Below are 18639 nucleotides of genomic sequence, written 5' to 3' on the forward strand. Positions count from 1 at the left end.
AACCTCATGAACCACCTTTGCAAGCTTCAAACTTTTCTTCTACAGCTTCTTCACCTCTCTCAGCCTTTGTAGAATTGGAGAGAGTTAGGGCCTTGCTCTGGATTAGGCTTTGGTTTAAGGGATTGTTGTCACTGTTCTTCTATCCAGATTGCTAAAACTTTCTCCATGTCAACAAGGCCATTTCGCCTTCTTATCATTCATGTATTCACTGGTGTAGCACTTTTAATTTCCTTCAAGATTTGTTCCTCTAGGGGCTGGCCCGGTGGCCTACACGGTTGGGTGCGTGCACTCCACTGCGGCGGCCTGGGGTTCGCCGGTTCGGATCCCAGGTGTGCACCGGCGCACTGCTTGTCAAGCCATGCTGTGGTGGCGTCTCATATAAAGTGGAGGAAGATGGGCATGGATGTTAGCCCAGGGCCAGTCTTCCTCAGCAAAAAGAGGAGGATTGGCAGATGTTAGCTCAGGGCCAATCTTCCTCACAAAAAAAAAAAAAAAGATTTATTCCTTTGCATTCACAACTTGACTAACTGTTTGGCACAAGAGGCCTAGCTTTTGGCCTGTCTCGGCTTTTGACGTGCCTTCCTTACTAAGCTTAATCATTTCTAGCTTTTGACTTAAGTGAAAGATGTATGACTCTTTCTTTCATGTGAACATTTAGAGGCCATTGTAGAGTTATTAGTTGTCCTAATTTTAATATTGTTGTGTCTCAGGAAATAGGGAGGCCCAAGGAGAAAGAGAGACAGGGGAACAGCTGGTTGGTGGAGTAGTCAGAACACACATTATTTATTAAGTTTGCTGTCTTATATGGGTATGGTTTGTGGCACCCCAAAACAATTACAGTAGTAACATCAAAGATCACTGATCACAGATCACCATAAAAAATATAATAATAATGAAAAAGTTAGAAAAATTGCAGGAATTACCAAAATGTGACAGACATGAGGTGAGCAAACGCTGTTGGAAAAATGGCTCCAATAGACTTGCACAACACAGGGTTGCCACAAACCTTCAATTTGTAAAAAATGCATTATCTGCAAAGTGCGGTAAAGCAAAGCACAGTAAAACGAGGTTTGTCTGTAATCCTTTTACTATACTGCAGAATTCTATTTGTTAGTATTTTGTTGAGAATTTTTGCATCAATGTTTATAAGAGATATTGGTCTGTAATTTACTTTTCTTGTGTCTTTGGCTTTGGTAGCAGGGTCATGTTGGCTTCATAGAATGAGTTAAGAAGTATCTTCTCTTCAGTTTTTTGGAAAAGTTTGAGAAGGATTGGTATTAGTTCTTTAAATGCTTGGTGGAACTCACTAGTGAAGTGATCAGGTCCAGGGTTTTTCTTTATTGGGAGATTTTTGATTACTAATTCAATCTCCTTACTAGTTATAAGTCTATTCAGATTTTCTATTTCTTCTACCAAGATTTAGTCTTGATAGGCTTTGTGTTTCTAGGAATTTGTCCATTTTGTGTAGGTTATCCAAGTTTTTTGGCATACAGTTGTACATAATGCTCTCTTTAAATCCTTTTTAGTTCTGTAGAATCGATAGTAATGTCCTCATTTTCATTTCTGATTTTAGTAATTTGAGTCTTCTCTTTTTTTCTTAGTCCATTTAGTTAAAGGTTTGTCAATTTTGTTGATCTTTTTGAAGAACCAATTTTTGGTTTCATTGATTTTTCTCTATTGTTTTTCTATTTTTATATTGTTTATCTCTGCTCTCATCTTTATTATTTCCTTCCTTCTCTTAGTTTTGGGTTTCATTTGTTCTTCTTTTTCTGCTTGCTCAAGTTATAAAGTTAGGTTGTTGATGTGAAATCTTCCTTGTTTTTTAATGTAAGTGTTATAGCTGTAAATTTCCCCCTTAGCACTGCTTTCACTGCATCCCATAAGTTTTGGTATGTTGTGTTTTCATTTTCATTTGTCTTTAAGTATTTTCTAATTTCCCTTGTGATTTCTTCTTTGAAACATTGGTTGTTTAAAAGCGTATTGTTTAATTTTCACAATTTTGTGAATTTTCCAGTTTTAAATTTTTGTTGATTTCCAACTTCAGCCCATTTTGGTCAGAGAAGATAGTTTGTATGATCTCTCTCTTTTTAAATCTATTGAGATGTAGTTTGTGGCCTTACATTTACATACGGTCTATCCTGGAAAATGTCTTTTGTACACTTGAAAAGAATGTGTATTCTCTTGTTGGGTTGAGTGTTCTGTGTATGTATGTTAGGTCTAGTAGGCTTATTGTGTTGTTTAAGTCTTCTGGTTCCTTACTTATCTTCTGTCTGGTTGTTTTCTATATTTGTGAGTGGAGTGTTGAAGTCTCCAACAATTTTTGTAGAACTATCTATTTCTCCCTTCAATTCTATCAGTTTTTGCTGTACGTATTTTGTTGGTCTCTCATTAGGTGCGTAAATGTTTATAAGGTTATGTCTTCTTGCTGTATTGAACCTTTTATTAAAATATAACGTACGTCCGTCTTTGTCTTGTAACTTTTTTTGATCAGTCTGTTTTGTCTGATGTTAGTATAGCCACCCCTGCTCTCTTTTGGTTACATTTGCAAGGAGTATCTTTTTCCATCTGTTCACTTTCAACCTGTTTGTGTCTTTGGATCTCAAGTGAGCCTCCTGTAGGCAGCATATAGTTTGGTCATGTATTTTTATCCATTCTGCCAATCTCTGTCTTTTGATTGGAGAGTTTAATTCATTTACATTTAGAGTAATTACTGATAAGGAAGGACTTACTGCTATCATTGTGCTATTTGTTTTCTATATGCCCTATAGGATTTTTCCCCTTATTTCCTGCATTACTGTCTTCTTTTGTGTTTATTTTTTGTAGTGACATGTTTAAATTTCTTTATTTCCTTTTTGTGTATTCTGCTGCTATTTTCTTTATGGTTACCATGGGGATTAGATTTAACACCCTAATGTTATAACACTCTCATTTGAATTTATACCAGCTCAACTCTGAGTTTTGACAAATGCACACATTCGTGTAATCATCACCATGGTCAAGATATAGGAAGTTTCATCACCCAGAAAATTCCCTCACACCCCTTTGGCCAGGAAGGGAGATGGTGACAAATCCTGAGGGGAACCTCTTGTCTTGTAGGGGAGAAGCCTCTGAATTGTCTTCAAACAAGTGTGGGGAGTGCCTACTCTTAGTAAGCAGTGATGGGCCACATATGTAGACTCAGAGGGTTCACGGGAATCTGGAGATACAAGATTTTTGGGAACACCAACCCAGATGTTTGCATTACATGCGTCAGAGTCTTATTTTTTCCCAACTAGGGCTCTGCCTTGTTTGGAAGTTTAACCTTTGGACCCCAGCAACTCAGATAATTAAGTGCTGGTTCTGATCCTTAGGTTTCTCTGCCCTCCTGCTGTAGTAGAGAAGAGCATCTTTGTAAGCTTCCAGAGAGGCCTTCTGGCTTTCATACTTAGTTTCCAGTTGGCAGTTAATCAGCTTTTTGTTATCTTTTTATCCAGAGCTCATAGAGTTTAGTAATATTCTTTCAATTCCATTGTTTTTGTAGTTACTATTTCTCCTTCATTACTGGCTTTAAAATCCCTTCTTAGCACCTGCTGCTAGCTGCCCTGGAAGCCTAGTGCAGGATGTTTATTAAGGTGTTCCCTTGGGATCAACACTTGGGAGGAGGGAGGATTGGGCAGATGCTGAATTTGTGGTGCAATGCAGGCCCAGTTTCAGCTTTGGTCGACCTGTTTGGGGAGCTCTGGCACTAGAATGGCCCTTCTGTGTTTTCCAGAATTGGGCTGAGGTGTTTAGGCCTTTATATTGCCATATGAGTTGGTCGTTGGATGTGGGTTGCCCAGGAGGGGTAAGACTTGGGTGGAGTCATTCTCTGCAGGTGAGGCAATCCCTGAGGGACTACTGACAGAACTGGCAGTAGTAAAGGCAACAAGTCCTTCCCTGAATGGGGGAGCTGGGCAGTACCTCAGTGTCTACCACAGTTCCTCTGTATCCACTAAGAGTGACCAATTTGTTTTTGTTTTTTCATATCATTATGAACTCATGGATTTAAATACATATATTTAGCAAACTTTCTGTTGACTTATACATATAAAAAAATGCACACATGTATGTAAATATACAGCTCAATAAATGTTCACAAAGTAAACACACCAGTGTAACCAGTACCCAGATCAAGAAATAAAACAATGCTAGCAGTCCAGAAGTCCCTCCTTCCCCTGCATTTCCTTCCAGTTATTACCTGCTCTTTCCAAGAGTCTCTACTATCCTGCCTTGAATTGAGCATGTTTTTGAAATTTGTGTAACATAATCGTATAGTAAGTGATCTTTTATTCTGACTTCTTTCACTCAGTATTATATTTGTGAAATTAAGCTTATAGTTGTAAGTCATTTACTCTCATTGCTATATAGTTTTTCTGTGTTTGAATATATGTACCACTTTTTTTTTTTTAACCATTTCTGCTGTTGATAGATATTTGGAGCATTTCCAGTTTTGGGAAATTATGAAAGTGCTGCTATAAACATTGTTGTACATGTCTTTTGGTGAACATATGTGTGCATTTCTGTTGGGTATATACCTAGTGAAATTGCTAAGTATGTTGCATTTTAGTAGATAATGCCAGACAGTTTTCCAAAGTAATTATTGATTTACACTCCAAGTAGTAACGTTTAAGAGTTCCAGTTGTTGTGGTTTGCCCATTTGTATAGGATGTAGCCCTCCAGGGCTTATAACTGAGAACTGGGTGTATTTACTAGGGTCCCAGCACGTTCTGAACAATAATCTTTTGTTTCCTTGAGGCTGTGAGACTTTGAAATTCTGCTGTGCTTTTCAAAAGTTTTTGGCTTAGCTTTTTACGCTTTTCCACCCAATTATGCATTTGAAACCCCCTCGTGTCTTCAGTTTTGTCCCTCCGGCCCTCAGTGACGACCCAAATCTCTAATGGTTTCTCTTTCCCTCAACAGAGGTACTTTGCTTGGGAAAAGCCTTATTTCTGAGTCTCTTTTTTTTGCCCAGATTCTACAAATGCCCCAGGAAACAAAACCAGGTGCAGAAGATCACCTTACCTCTCATCGTTCACGCCTTTTTGGAATCTTAGCCTCTCTAGTCCTCATTCTTTCAGCAGCTCTCTAAAGTCTTTAAACAGATGATTTTTGTATTTCATCATTTTTGGGCATGTGAGTTTAGGGGAAGGAGGTGTTGTTTTGCTGTGAATTACTCTATCTGACATGGAAGCAGAAGTGTGAATTAAAACATATTTGGTGTTTCAGTAAATTAAAATTGTTATCCTTAACAGTGTTCAAATTATTCCATTTTTGGTCAGTGAGAGACTCTCCAAAATTCATTCCTGAGTCTTTTAGACTCAACCCTTTGATAGCTTTCTTGATATCTGATATGACAAGATTTCCAGGTTCATCATGTTCCTTTTTGCCTCAGACATGGAACCAGCCATTTCTTCAAGGAGTCCTGATTCGTTTTATTGGGAAATAGCATTTCAAGATCACAGTTGACTAGGGTGTTCATTACTACAGGGTTGGTTGTTTTCAGCAGACAGAGGTAGATACTGTTTTGTTTTCTTAATACAAAATAAAATTTATTAAGAGTTCATATAGATACCTCCAATTCCAGTTCAAGACTATAGGGTTTTTACTTTACTATTCCTTTCCCATGCTGAGAGTCTCAGTTTTTAATGATACCAGGAGTGATAGAATTAAAATATCATGTAATTATTCATTTCCTTGATCCCACAGTACATACAGGATCAAGATTTCTCTTCTTTTCTTTGTCCCTAGAATATATTCCATTAGGAATGTACAGTCAACCTAATATGATTTAAAATAACTTGGAATAGTTCTTCCCTTTGGGATTATGCCATTAAAAATTCGGATACAAATTTCAGTTCATTTGTTTATTTTTGAATTCTATTTTATTTTTAAATTTGTATAAATTACATAATTCTATAATGAAATCTACAGAAAATGGAATATAGATTCTATCCCTGTCACCTCTACTTTTTCTTTTGTTCCCTAAAAGTAACCTCTTAAAAGTTTTTACATTTCATCTTTCTACTGTTATGTTTTTTAATATAAGAATATTATATAAAGGGCTGGCTCCGTGGCTCGGCGGTTAAGTGCGCGCGCTCTGATGCTGGCGGCCCGGGTTCGGATCCCAGGCACGCCTTTCCCAGGCACGCCCCAAGGCACCACTTCTCCATCCAACCCGAGGCCGAGTCCCACGTACAGCAACTAGCAGGATGTGAACCTATGACATACAACTATCTACTGGGGCTTTGGGGGGAAAAAAATGAATAAATAAAATCTTTAAAAAAAAAAAAAAAAAGAATATTATATATATATATATTTTTTTTTTCTCCTTTCTTTCTCCTCCCCCTTTTTAAATGAAGGGTAGCATACTATATACCGTTTTTTCTACCTTATTTTTTTAACTGAAAGATGTATCCTGGAGACTATTCCATAGTTTGATGAATTTGGACTCATTTCGGTCATATTTTTTATGTTACATTTATATTTATACAAGTCTTTTATTTAATCTTTTATTGTGTGGTCTGTGTTATTGCTCTCTCAGCATATATTTTGATATTTCAGAAGGTTTGTGTATTAGGGTTAAGTCAGGGAAGCAGATTGTGTAATGGGATAAGGGATTTATTATAGAAATTAGACTGTAAACGATTTTGAGAGGACTGGCAAGGTGAAGATCTGGAAGGGAGAGTTGGAGGATCAGAGGAGGAGTCACTAACCAGATCCCACAAATCAGTTGCAATGGGCAGACAAATTGGAGTTTTTAGGGAAATATGAGAAGCCACCTATGTCCAGCCACTGAAGTAGGACTGTGAACAAGAAGCTTGAGGAGAGCCCTATGGGAAGCTCTTGCCGTATGTATCTAACCGCTCTGTAAGTTTTCACCTAAGCATCTGGAGGTGTGGCTTAGGCCACTATTGACACAGCACAAGCCAGCAGTTTGTATTTTTATTCTGTTGGTTATCTTTATATTGATACCTTTATATAGTACTCTGATTTCCTCCATTTTGGGGGAGGGAGAGTTATTATATATTAATTTCTATGAGCAATATTGAAATTAGCTAATAACCTCTTCTCATCTCCTTCTCCCCCAGCATTTGGTTTGAAATAATATCCTTTTACTCTTAGTTAATACCATAAGGCAATCAGGAAATATTTCTTACTTTTTGTATGCTTTCACTACCCTCCCCCCATTTTTGATAATTGTACTGTATCTATACTATCAGCACATATAGCAATTACATAGTATGCTTTCTCCCTAATTACCATCATTTATTCTCAGTTCTTTTAGGAAAATATATATTTAATGATCCCTCTTAATATAGATGTGTCTTCTATTGTTTTGGTTGTCTGAAGCATATTTTTTTAGTAGATTCCTCAGGAAAGGCTCAGGGGAACAATATTTCCTGAGTTTTGTGGTTCGGAACAGTTTGATTGTCACTATTATACTTGGAGGTCAGTTTGCCTGCATTTAAAATCCATCGTTTTTCTTTTTCTTCTCTTGAGAATCTTAAATATGTTATTCCATTGTCTATTAGCATAAAGTATTGTCCAAGTCTGATGACAGTCTAATTTTTGTGTCTTGTGCAAGTGACTTTTTTTGCCTGGATGTTCAAAGAACTTTTTTTTTCTTGTTCACAGAAGGTCAGTAATTTTACTGTTCTGGTATTGTTCTGGTATTGGTAGTTCTGGGTCAGTTTTTCCAGGCATGCAGTATGCCCTTTAAATACATAGTTGCAAGTATTTTTTTTAAAAAATTCAGGGGCCACCCGCCGACCCTGTGGCTTAGTGGTTAAGTTCTGCGTGCTCTGCTTTGGCAGGCTGGGTTTGGTTTCTGGGCATGGACCTACACCACTCGTCACTGGCCATGCTGTGGCCGTGACCCGCCTACAAAATAGAGGAAGATTGGCAACAGACGTTAGCTCAGGGCAAATCTTCCTCAAGAAAAAACAAAATTCAGCAAAGTTTTCTTGAATTCTCATTTCTAATATTCATTCTATTCCATTGATTTGGTTTCCTTCTTTGAGGACTTTTTTATATGTTGGATTTTGTTTGCCTGTCTTCTGTCACTTTATTCTAAATCCTCATCTCGTTTTTCATTTTTTTGATATTACAGTTTTCTTCCTATTTACCTTCTTTTTCTCTTAAAGTATTATGTTTTGTTTTATTCACTCTTGTATATCTTCTGGCAAGTCTTCACTTCTGAAATGATTTTTTTTCCTAATTCTTTCCTGAGTTCTATCAACTTTTTTCTATTTGTAATTCTAATTTATTTCATATCTTTAATCATTTTCTTAATTTCCCTTGGCTCATTTTGAAATAATAATTTACAGTTTCATCTGTTGGTGAACACATCTTTTTGGCATGCTTTCATTTTTTGTTGCAATGTTATTCTGTCTCTCATTCTTTTTTCTTATAATAGCTTCACATATGATTTGACCACAGTCTTTTCTGTTGCTCATTTTTATGTGAAATTAGTTTTCCTGAATTGATAGGAGGGAAATGTGGGCCAGGATAGCTTTCTATCTTCATGGCTCTAGAGCTCACTCTTCTGTTGTTTACATGAAATTAAACAAATACATTGTCTCATCCTTTCTGAGCTCTCTTGGCTTTCTTCTTCTTTTCCTCCTTTATCTGTACCTTTTCCTTTGCCCCTGTTGTCCCTGTTGTTGTCAATTTGGAGTGAATCTTAGTAATTTTTTTCTCAGTGTGGGCTTCATCCTGGAAGTGGGTGCTTCTTTACCTTGTTAGTTTAGAACTGTTCCGTCCAATGGGGTCCAATGGCTACTTAAATTTAAGTGAATTAAATTTAATAAAATTAAACATTTGATTTCTTGTCTGTATGAGGCATGTAACAAGTGCTTAATAGCCACATGTAGCTAGTGGCTACCGTATTGTCCTGTTGTTGATATAGTATAATATCATCACCACAGAAAGTTCTATTAGACAGTGACGGTTTAAAGTGTGCTCTGTTCTCTTGAGACTTTATTGTAGACCTTTTGCACTTATGTGTAAGTTGCATTGTGCAAGAAACCCCTGTGTTTCAGCTAATGTTCTTAACTTGCCTGCTGTACTTTTCATTGAGGATGTAATACAATTTTAGGATTTTCCTCTTGTCAGATCCATCAGACATTCTGCTTCCCTCTGTTTTCTGTTGCCTAGATGAGTTTGTGGTTTTGCTATTCTAGTTTCTCTGCTATTTTATGTGGGGATATATTAGTCAGGGTTCGCCAAAGAAAGAAAACCATGAGATTTATCTGTTTGTTGTTGTGTTACCCCCTCAACTGTGTACCTGAGGGTGGTTATCTTACCTGAGTCAGTTTTACTGTGTTTATTCCAGGTTATATAGTTTGTTCTCATTTCTGCAGTTATGACATTATTGACTAGAGGTCTGGGGCATAGATTTTCTTGGTCTGTTGTTCTTTTAATGCTTGAGGTCAATATATAAGGGAAAGGATTGTGTGCATTTTATTGCAGACATTCTCTGAAATAATTTTTAGCTACAAGGAAATAGCTCTATTTCTGTGAGTCATCATTCTCTCTTATATAGTGCTGGGTAGAGATTTAATTTTGTAGATAGAGATTTATGACTTCCAGAAAGAAAGCTGCAAAAAATGAAATTTCCAAAGAATTTTAGATTTGCTATAAATGCTGTTATATATTGAAAATTGGAGCTTGCGATACAATTATAGGTAACTGTGGTTGATAAAATTTACCTAAAATCTCATGATTGTCAGTGAGAAATAGAGTTCTTTTAGTCATTTTCAAGTGTAAGCTAACATGGCTTTTTTTTTTCCTCAGCTTCCAATAAAAACAGGACAGCAGAACACACATACCAAAGTCAGTACCGAACACAACAAGGAATGTCTTATCAATATTTCCAAATACAAGTTTTCTTTGGTTATAAGCGGCCTCACCACTATCTTAAAGAATGTTAACAATATGGTGAGTATTTGAGTTACTGTTTTGTGGGGGAATTTGCTTTGGTTTGTTTTTGATTAAAAAATTTAGAGCAGCATATTTTGAAGTATGGAAAGTCGTTTTCTGTGGATTCTGGATATAAATATTCATCTTATTTTGTGGTTGAGCACAGGTAACCTTTGAAGTTTCATTTTAATTTTTGATCCTTTCCCTTAGATACTTCTCTTACTTGTGACCCTATCTCCTTTTCCATTATTTTTCTGGAATTAGCATTGCATACAGATTCTGTGTCATATATGAATTGACCATAGTAATCTATTAAAATCTTTTCCTTTGCTTCTTATTTGAATATTTACATATCAGATTGTCCCAATCCTAAGTAGATGATAAATAAAATATGACCTGTAGTCCTAAAATGTGAGATTGCATTTATGAAGATGTTATTTCCTTCTTCCTGTACCCTGTGACAGATTCTATATTAGTTAGAACCCGTTGTTGAAACCGTTTTCCTCAAATACTAATTTCATCAAGTAATTCCACTGTCAAGACCTCATAATTGCTTTTATTCCCGCCGTTTTATAAAATCTGTTTACATTTCCTAGACTTCAAGTTACTCCAACTATTCTGTCTGTACCTTTGACCGTATCATTTCTCCTGTCTCTCTCAGGTGATTCTTTTCTCTCTGTCAATTCCTATCTAAAATCTCCTTCATACTCAGTTCAAAACAACTGATCTGGACAATTCTTGATTAACTCCAAACTGCTCTGCTTGTCTTTAGCGCTTATAACCACAATTTGTATTATTTATATTTAGCTGTGAAACTGACTTCTGGTTGTACGTTGTGAAAATCAGTCCCATTTTCATAGTCACATTATCTTTGGTGTGTTTTCTTTTTAAAAAGTTGATTAGGGCCGGCCCCGTGGCTTAGCGGTTAAGTGCGTGCGCTCCGCTGCTGGCGACCCGGGTTCGGATCCCGGGTGCTCACCGACGCACCACTTCTCCGGCCATGCTGAGGCCACGTCCCACATACAGCAACTAGAAGGATGTGCAACTATGACTACAACTATCTACTGGGGCTTTGGGGAAAAAATAAATAAAAAAAAAAAAAAAAAAAAAAAAAGTTGATTAGACAATACCCCAAACTTACGAAACTGATAAACTGGAGGTGCGGGCAATCATTTGCCTTTTCTCTTTATAGAAAAAAAATAAGATTTTTCTGAAAAAAGCAGGACCTTTTTTTATAAATATGTAAAGTGATTTACAGAAATACATTTAAGATTATTTGGAGCTCTTCTGTTGCACAGTGTGTGAGGCACAGTGATAGGATTTTGCTTATATAAGTAAATGGCCACGTTCCTAGTTAGACTGAAAATATTTTAATATTTGGAACCTTCTTTTTCAAAACAAAAACAGTATTGTGATATTGGCATTCATTTAGTGTTTACTGAGTAAATTGAATTGTGGAAACCTTAGTCTCTTGCTGGTAAATAGCGTATTTTTCAACTTTAGGATAGTGAATGCTTAAAATTCACTGTAATTGGTGTTATAGTATTTAGTTGTTGTATGAATTCAGACTTTATGTTGTGGCGTCAAAGTGTGGTTAAATGCTTCAGATTCTGGTAAAGATCTATGTGTGTATCTAAATCCTACATATTTTTAAAGAATAGACCAAAGTTTCTTCTTTTACTGTTGTAAGGCTAATGGCAGACTGTAATAGATGCCAGCATTTTTGTTTGCCTGAGAAATTATTTCTCAGGCAATAAGCATTAAGATAAAATCAGAAGCAATAAATTTAAATATAGTATAATCTGGGAGATAAAATGGAAAACTATTGGTTTTCTTGATCTTTAGTCCTTAACTTTTCAGATGTGTGCTAATTTGTAGTGGAGAATAATTGCAAACTTTCAATGTTCTGAATATCTTTTCTTTTAGAGAATATTTGGAGAAGCTGCTGAAAAAAATTTATATCTCTCTCAGTTGATAATATTGGATACACTGGAAAAATGTCTTGCTGGGGTAAGTAAATCTATACTGAAGTAGGCAGGTTTTGTGAATTCAATTCTGAGAATGATCTGATGTACCAAAGTATAGGTGTGAACAAGGACAACAGTTATATGGACTTTTTGTCTAAGACATATGAATATGAATCTTGTTCACAGAGCTGACCGAGTGGTATAGACAAGTTTTCAAGAGAAAATTATTTTCTCATTTTTTGTAAATTAAATAGATGTGAAGTTTACTTATAAAGTGTTGTTTGAGCCACATACCTCTCAGGTTTTTTAGAAAAGATTTTATGAAAAAGGTCACTATTTGCTTTAATTAATTTCTCTACATATTGTTAGGCCTGTGGCATTGCTTAGCTGTGAAAGAATGTGATATGAAAGACCAAAAGTAATCTTGTTTCCCCTCGTCTGAATCTGATTTTAATATTTTACTTTCAAATCTATATAAAAGAGAACTTAAAAAAAATTAAAACTATAACTATTACTGATAGATCTTAAGAACGCTTGTTATGTGTAAATGCGAACATATAAAATAGATATGTGGAGGAGAAGTTGAGTACAAAATAGTTCTTTCTCAGATTTCCTCTAAATAGTTATCTCAGTGTATTTCAACCATGACTTAGTTATTTTCAAGAATATTTCTGTTGTATAAAGCAGAGTGTTTTTCTATACTTCAACAGCCTTAATTCTTCCTGGAACATGGTAGGAGTTTATATAAATATACAAATTTAATATCTCCATTTTAAAGATCCGTCTATTCAATAGATATTGGAGTCAACTTATTTCTTATATTCCCTCTTCTTTTTGGCAAGTCTTTTGCTTTTATTCAGAATTGCTTCTCTCTTCCACATATGTTACAGTTGTTCTCTATAGTAAATGTAGGTGGAAGGGACTTTGATATGTGAGGACTGATTGTGAGGTTGAGAAGAGAGGGAATGGTCAGAAGCGTTTGTGGAAGGGATAGAGTAGGGAGTTGGAAAAAATAATCACATTCACACAACTCTCTATCCTTAGGGAAGAGAAGTATTTAAGACTATGGGCCACAAAACCTAAGCATAATGTTTTAAACTCTTTTATTGACTCTTGGCCATATTCCAAAATTGTGAGACAATGTTTATGTTTTCTACTTAAATTGAGGGTGAGCTAGTTCTGTTTTAGTTTGGTGCTTTCTATTAATTTGTGATATGCTGTTGTTCATTTGTAAAACAGAGTGAAAGAGCAAAAGGGCTGTTAAAGAAGATGATGAAATTGTGAAGTGGACAATTTTTAAACTCCTCCTGAATCAATTCTTTGTAGTGGTCTTATTACTTTGATTGTAAATACTAGTGTATCAGCCACTCCCATGTTTGAATGGGGCTAAAGTGGTTTATTGCCTTGTTCAGTTCTAAGCTTTTCTCTACTAACATTTGTAATTGAGAGGTAGTGGTAGATGTATTTTAGAGAATGGCCAATACTGTTGGCCCCTGTTTAATTTGATACTCTTTGGAGAGAGCCTAATTGAAACTCTAATAAATGGGCATGGTATAACTTGTATAATGCATAAAATATAGGGGCCGGTCCCGTGGCGTAGTGGTTAAGTTCGGTGTGCTCCTTTTCGGTGGCCTGGGTTCACGTATTTGGATCCCAGGCGTGGACCTACACCACTCATCAGCCATGCTGTGGCGGCGACTGATATACAAAATAGAGGAGGATTGATATGGATCCTATCTCAGGGCTAATCTTCCTCAAGGAAAAAAGGAGGAGGGTTGGCAACACATGTTATCTCAGGGTGAATCTTCCTCAGGAAAAAAAAGTATACATATATCTATATATATATAATCTTACTCTGCTCTACTATTGAAAATGTATGTTTTTTTCATTAAATTTACGGTTTAAAAAATACTACTATTCATATTATTGACAACTTGTGTTTTCTTGGATTGCCTTCAATGATTTTATGGTTGTCTCTTGATTTTCATTTTTAGATTAAAGTAAGTTGAGGCAGTTTAAGAAGAACTGAGCCTACAAGTATATGTTTATCATATAAGTAGTTGAAATAGCTAAATGAAAGTGTACAAATACTTACCAATATTGTATTATGAGTAAAATTTTGTGGAATTTGAGGCATCTTAAGTATTTTTGTTCTGTATATATGACCATTATTCAAAAGATTGAACACTTTATAATTTTTATTGGTTTATTGATTGGAATTACTTTCAATATCTGTATTGTTTGGTTAGCCTATAAATAAGAAATAGGCATTGTAACTTGAATTTTGCAGGTTTTTGTGATATCTGGTTATTTACTGTCCACATATTTCACTGTGTTTGTATCTGAAAGCACTTGGATTGCACAGCATAGCACACAATTATACAAAATTTTGTTCTTTGTCTTCATGCTTGGTATTATCAAAATTGTCATTCATATATGGATACTAAAGAGATTAGGTGAAATTTTGAGATGGAACAGTATATCTGCAGGATAGCTTGTCCATTGGTTGTTTTGTTAATTGTAAAGTAGGGATTTACTTTACAAAGTAGAGATCTCAGAGTTAACACCAAAGTTATCAAACTTGGTTTCACTAACAGTGGGGCCACCTGGCATTATGTACTCTTGAAGTGATGTAGTATGAACTGTACTGAATTACCTAAAGTGTTTAACCTGAATCTACTCAGACCACTAGGTTTACATTCCAGCTTACAGAAAATACAGTAACTAGAAGAACAAGTTAAGTTATGCCACTAAGAAATAATCAAATTAACAATATAGAACATTTTGTAAGGCAACTGGTCCATTTTCTTAAAAAAGTCAATTTTATGGAAAATAAAAATGATGTATATGGAGTGTGGAGGGGAGAGAGTTTTAGAATAAGGAGACTGAAGGAACATAACAATCGTGCTGCAATCTGTGAACCTTTTTTGGATCCTGCTTGAATAAAAAATTATGAAAGGCATTTGGGGAGCAGTTGGGAAAATTTGAATATGGATTGGGTATTAGCTGATATAAGAGAATTGTTTATTTTTCCTTGACTTGATGGTTGTATTGAAGTTATACTGGAGAATGTCCTTATTCTTTAAGAGATGCTGGAGTATGTAGGAGTGAAGTATTATAGTGTTTGTGACTTACTTGGAAATGGTTCAACCAAAACAAAATTATTTGTAATATCTATCTATTTTGGTCAGTCTGCCCAAAGGCACAGGTGTGATTGCCCACCCAGGAATTTATTTGGATGTTGAGACAGATGACACAATGAACTCACTAATGAATATGAGTAAAGTTTGTTTGGAACTAACAACAAACTGGAGATTCCCAGGAGGGGAAGGGCTTATATAGGGATTTGCTGAACAGGGGAACAAGCAGGAGGGGTAGTGGTGGCGAGGGAGAATGGACGAGGGTAGAGGGGGCTGGACTTTTATTGTGATTAAGAGGTGAAAGATGGAACCATCCTCTTTATTAGACTAGCTATAGATAGATATAGCAAACGTGATGAAATGTTATCAATTGTTGAATCTGGGTGGTGAGTTTATGGGTGTTCATTATTCTATTTCAACCCTTATGTATGTATGAAAATTTTCGTAATAGAAAATACGTGTAAATTTAAGTAAGTTGTAGAGTTATGTTGATTATTTCTATTTTAGCAACCAAAGGACACGATGAGATTAGATGAAACAATGCTGGTCAAACAGTTGCTGCCAGAAATCTGCCATTTTCTTCATGCCTGTCGCGAAGGAAACCAACATGCAGCTGAACTTCGGAATTCTGCCTCTGGGGTTTTATTTTCTCTCAGCTGCAACAACTTCAATGCAGTCTTTAGTCGCATTTCTACCAGGTTAGTGTGTAAATCTATATGGGAGCTGTAAGTAATATAATTTTTAGAAGTCTTTCTTTTGTCTACATAAAAATAACAAGTTGACAAAAGTGAATTTTACCTGGGCTTTTGTAGAAATTTTATACATTGATGGCTTTGAAATTTTTATTATGTAATATTGTGATATTGGCGTGTACAATTAAATATGAGTACTGTTATAAACTTGACAGTCTAAATTTCAGGGAAAAATATCACCCACGACTAGGCTTTTTTTTTTTTTTTTTAACACTAGGTATGAATTTTTGCTTTGTCTTCTTAATATATTATTCTTTTAAATGAAATTAGCCAATCAGATAGAATAATTGATGAGTAGTCAGAATTCTAATAATCTTACAGCTCTGGTGCTCATCACAAGATCCTAAATTCCCAAAAAAAGCCCCAGCAGTATGGAAACACAAGAAAGTGAGTGATTACACAGTGGAGTTCTCCAGAAAGTGGACTGTGTTTTAAGTGTATGAACTGTAAAATGTCTCATTTGTTAAGCATTTACAGCATGTGCTGTGCTATTTTATTCTCACAGTATCCCTGAAATGTAGGTGATACTTCCCCCATTTTACAGGTAAGCAAACTAATACCCAAAGAAATTATTGAAGTGATATGCCAAATAATGGAGGACCCAAAATTTCTGTCAGACTGGCTTCAGACTCTTAGTTTCGTTATACCTGGCTGCTTCCCTTTACTTCTTTTAGCCATGTTTTGATAAAATCCTTTTTAGAATATATACTTCTGTGCTTTAAAATTATATGATAAATATAATTTAAGCTTTTATTGGTGATTAAATATCATCATGTGATCATCAGTTGTGATATGCTACAGATGGGGAAATTGGTAAGGATAGTGCTCTAGGGAACAGCGTTATAAGTGATGGTAGCAAGTAACTCTGAAACTTGCTTTCATGCACGTGATTTTGCCTTTCTCACGCCTAAAGTCAAATGGGTTCTTAAGTATGACCAAGTAGGAAGTATAACATAAATCACTTAGCGATTCAGTGAATCCAAGACTAATACAGAGTAGAGCAAAACAATCCTCTTTGCTTATTGATACCTGTATGTTTTGACTTGTCTGTTGTGTGAACAGTGGACTTCCATTAGTCAGATTCGTTCATTCTGCTGTTGTTTTCCAACATGTGTGAATGAGAACATACATCAGAATTAGAGAATTTGTGCCATGGAGTTTTGGTTGGGAGAATTGGCTAACTTCAGAATCCTGCAGTCTTTAATAAAAAATGGCATTTCTTTTTTTTTTTTTTAAAGATTTTATTTATTTATTTTTCCTCCAAAGTCCCAGTAGATAGTTGTCTGTCATAGCTGCACATCCTTCTAGTTGCTGTATGTGGGACTCGGCCTCAGCATGGCCGGAGAAGCAGTGCGTCGGTGCGCACCCGGGATCCGAACCTGGGCCGCCAGTAGCGAAGCACGCGCACTTAACCGCTAAGCCACAGGGCCGGCCCAAAAATGGCATTTCTATAATCATGATGCTAAGCAACAATATTCTTCAACCTCTCATCAGAATTCCTGGTGCAAAGAAAATTAAAATTTTATTTAATGGTATAATATGATTGATAATGTTGGGTGGTGTTTACACAATAGGACAGTGTGTTCATGAAATCTTTTGAGTGATAACATTTTATATTCTAAGTAATAGTACACTGGTTGAAGCAGCAAGGTAACAAATACCTAAGGAATAGGAGGCATGAAAATTAAAAAAAACAAAAACAAAACAACCCTTTTTTTGTTTAGATGACTACTAGACCAGCCTTACTATTTGAAATAATCTTATATTGAAGGTAAAAAATGATCAAAAGAATAAAATGATTTTTAGTCTATCCAAGCATGAGTTGCTTTGGATAACAGAAACATAGCAAATGTGCCACCTTTGAAAACTCTAGAAATTTTCTAGTCACCAAAGGTTTTATTTTATGGGATTTTGCAGCATTAGCACATGTAAAAATAGACAACTTTTGTATAATTCCTGAATCTGGTTCACTGTTTCCAGAATAGAATTTAAGTGTGTCTGGAATAAGCCAATTTCTTTAGCTTTCAGGAGACAGACTGCTCAGAAATGGGATTATGAAATACGTATTTCAGACAACTGCGTTTGCTGTTTCTTTAATTTGTGCCAGAAATAGGAGCTGATTTTGTTAGAGGACCACTCACTTAAAGACCATATGATGGTTTAATTTAGATGGAGATATGACATTGCTGTCATGGCGTTAGGTGTTTTAAAATATGCAAGTGACTAGAATGGCAGTTCTTTCTGAGGATTGATTTTATATCTCATGTATAATAGATGAATATCATGAAAATTTGTTGTGCTTGACCATTCTACCTGTCTATAAATGTTTTTCTTTTAGGATTAACATTAGCTTTTTATATTTATGTCCTTTGCTTTTCTTTAAGGGAATATGGGCTACAGATCTTAAGATAACTTTATTATTCTGCTGAAGTATACCATATTCTGTGGCTCATATTACTCTTTTTTGTAGAGGATTAGCTGCTTTCTCCACAGAATTACTGTACAACTGCACTAGATCTAATTGTTTTGTTGTGGGGGCCCCTGTGGAATATCTAATTTGACATACCACCAGAAGTTCTATTTGATTCTTTTACAAATCTGCTGGGGGTTTTTTTGTGTGTGTCGTTTCTTATTCTTTTTAACAGTTTTAAATTTCTTCTTATGTCTCTGATCATTTGAAACATACTTATTTTATATTCTCTTTTAAGATTGTTATATGATCTCGTGTTTGTATGTGCCAACTCTCATTCATAGTGAATTGTTTCCTCTCTGTTTTGTAAACTTTGTTTGCAAATTCATCTTGAGTGAAGTCTGTATTTTCTTTGGGAATCTCTTGTAGCC

The 18639-nt window shown here is 35.6% G+C and overlaps 1 protein-coding gene across 6 annotated transcripts in view; it reads left to right on the forward strand.

Annotated features, from left to right (window-relative positions):
- Positions 1–18639, forward strand: part of NF1 (neurofibromin 1) — a 253648-nt gene that overhangs the window by 48941 nt on the left and 186068 nt on the right. For all 6 annotated transcript variants that reach the window (XM_004441909.3, XM_087440767.1, XM_087440768.1 and 3 more), the window contains exons 2-4: positions 9814–9957; positions 11866–11949; positions 15554–15744. In XM_004441909.3, coding sequence (XP_004441966.2) covers positions 9814–9957; positions 11866–11949; positions 15554–15744 — 419 coding nt within the window. The remainder of the gene's footprint in view (positions 1–9813; positions 9958–11865; positions 11950–15553; positions 15745–18639) is intronic.

This window comes from Ceratotherium simum, chromosome 16 (genome assembly GCF_057802395.1).
Source record: "Ceratotherium simum simum isolate JZ-2026a chromosome 16, ASM5780239v1, whole genome shotgun sequence".
Classification (NCBI taxonomy): domain Eukaryota; kingdom Metazoa; phylum Chordata; class Mammalia; order Perissodactyla; family Rhinocerotidae; genus Ceratotherium; species Ceratotherium simum.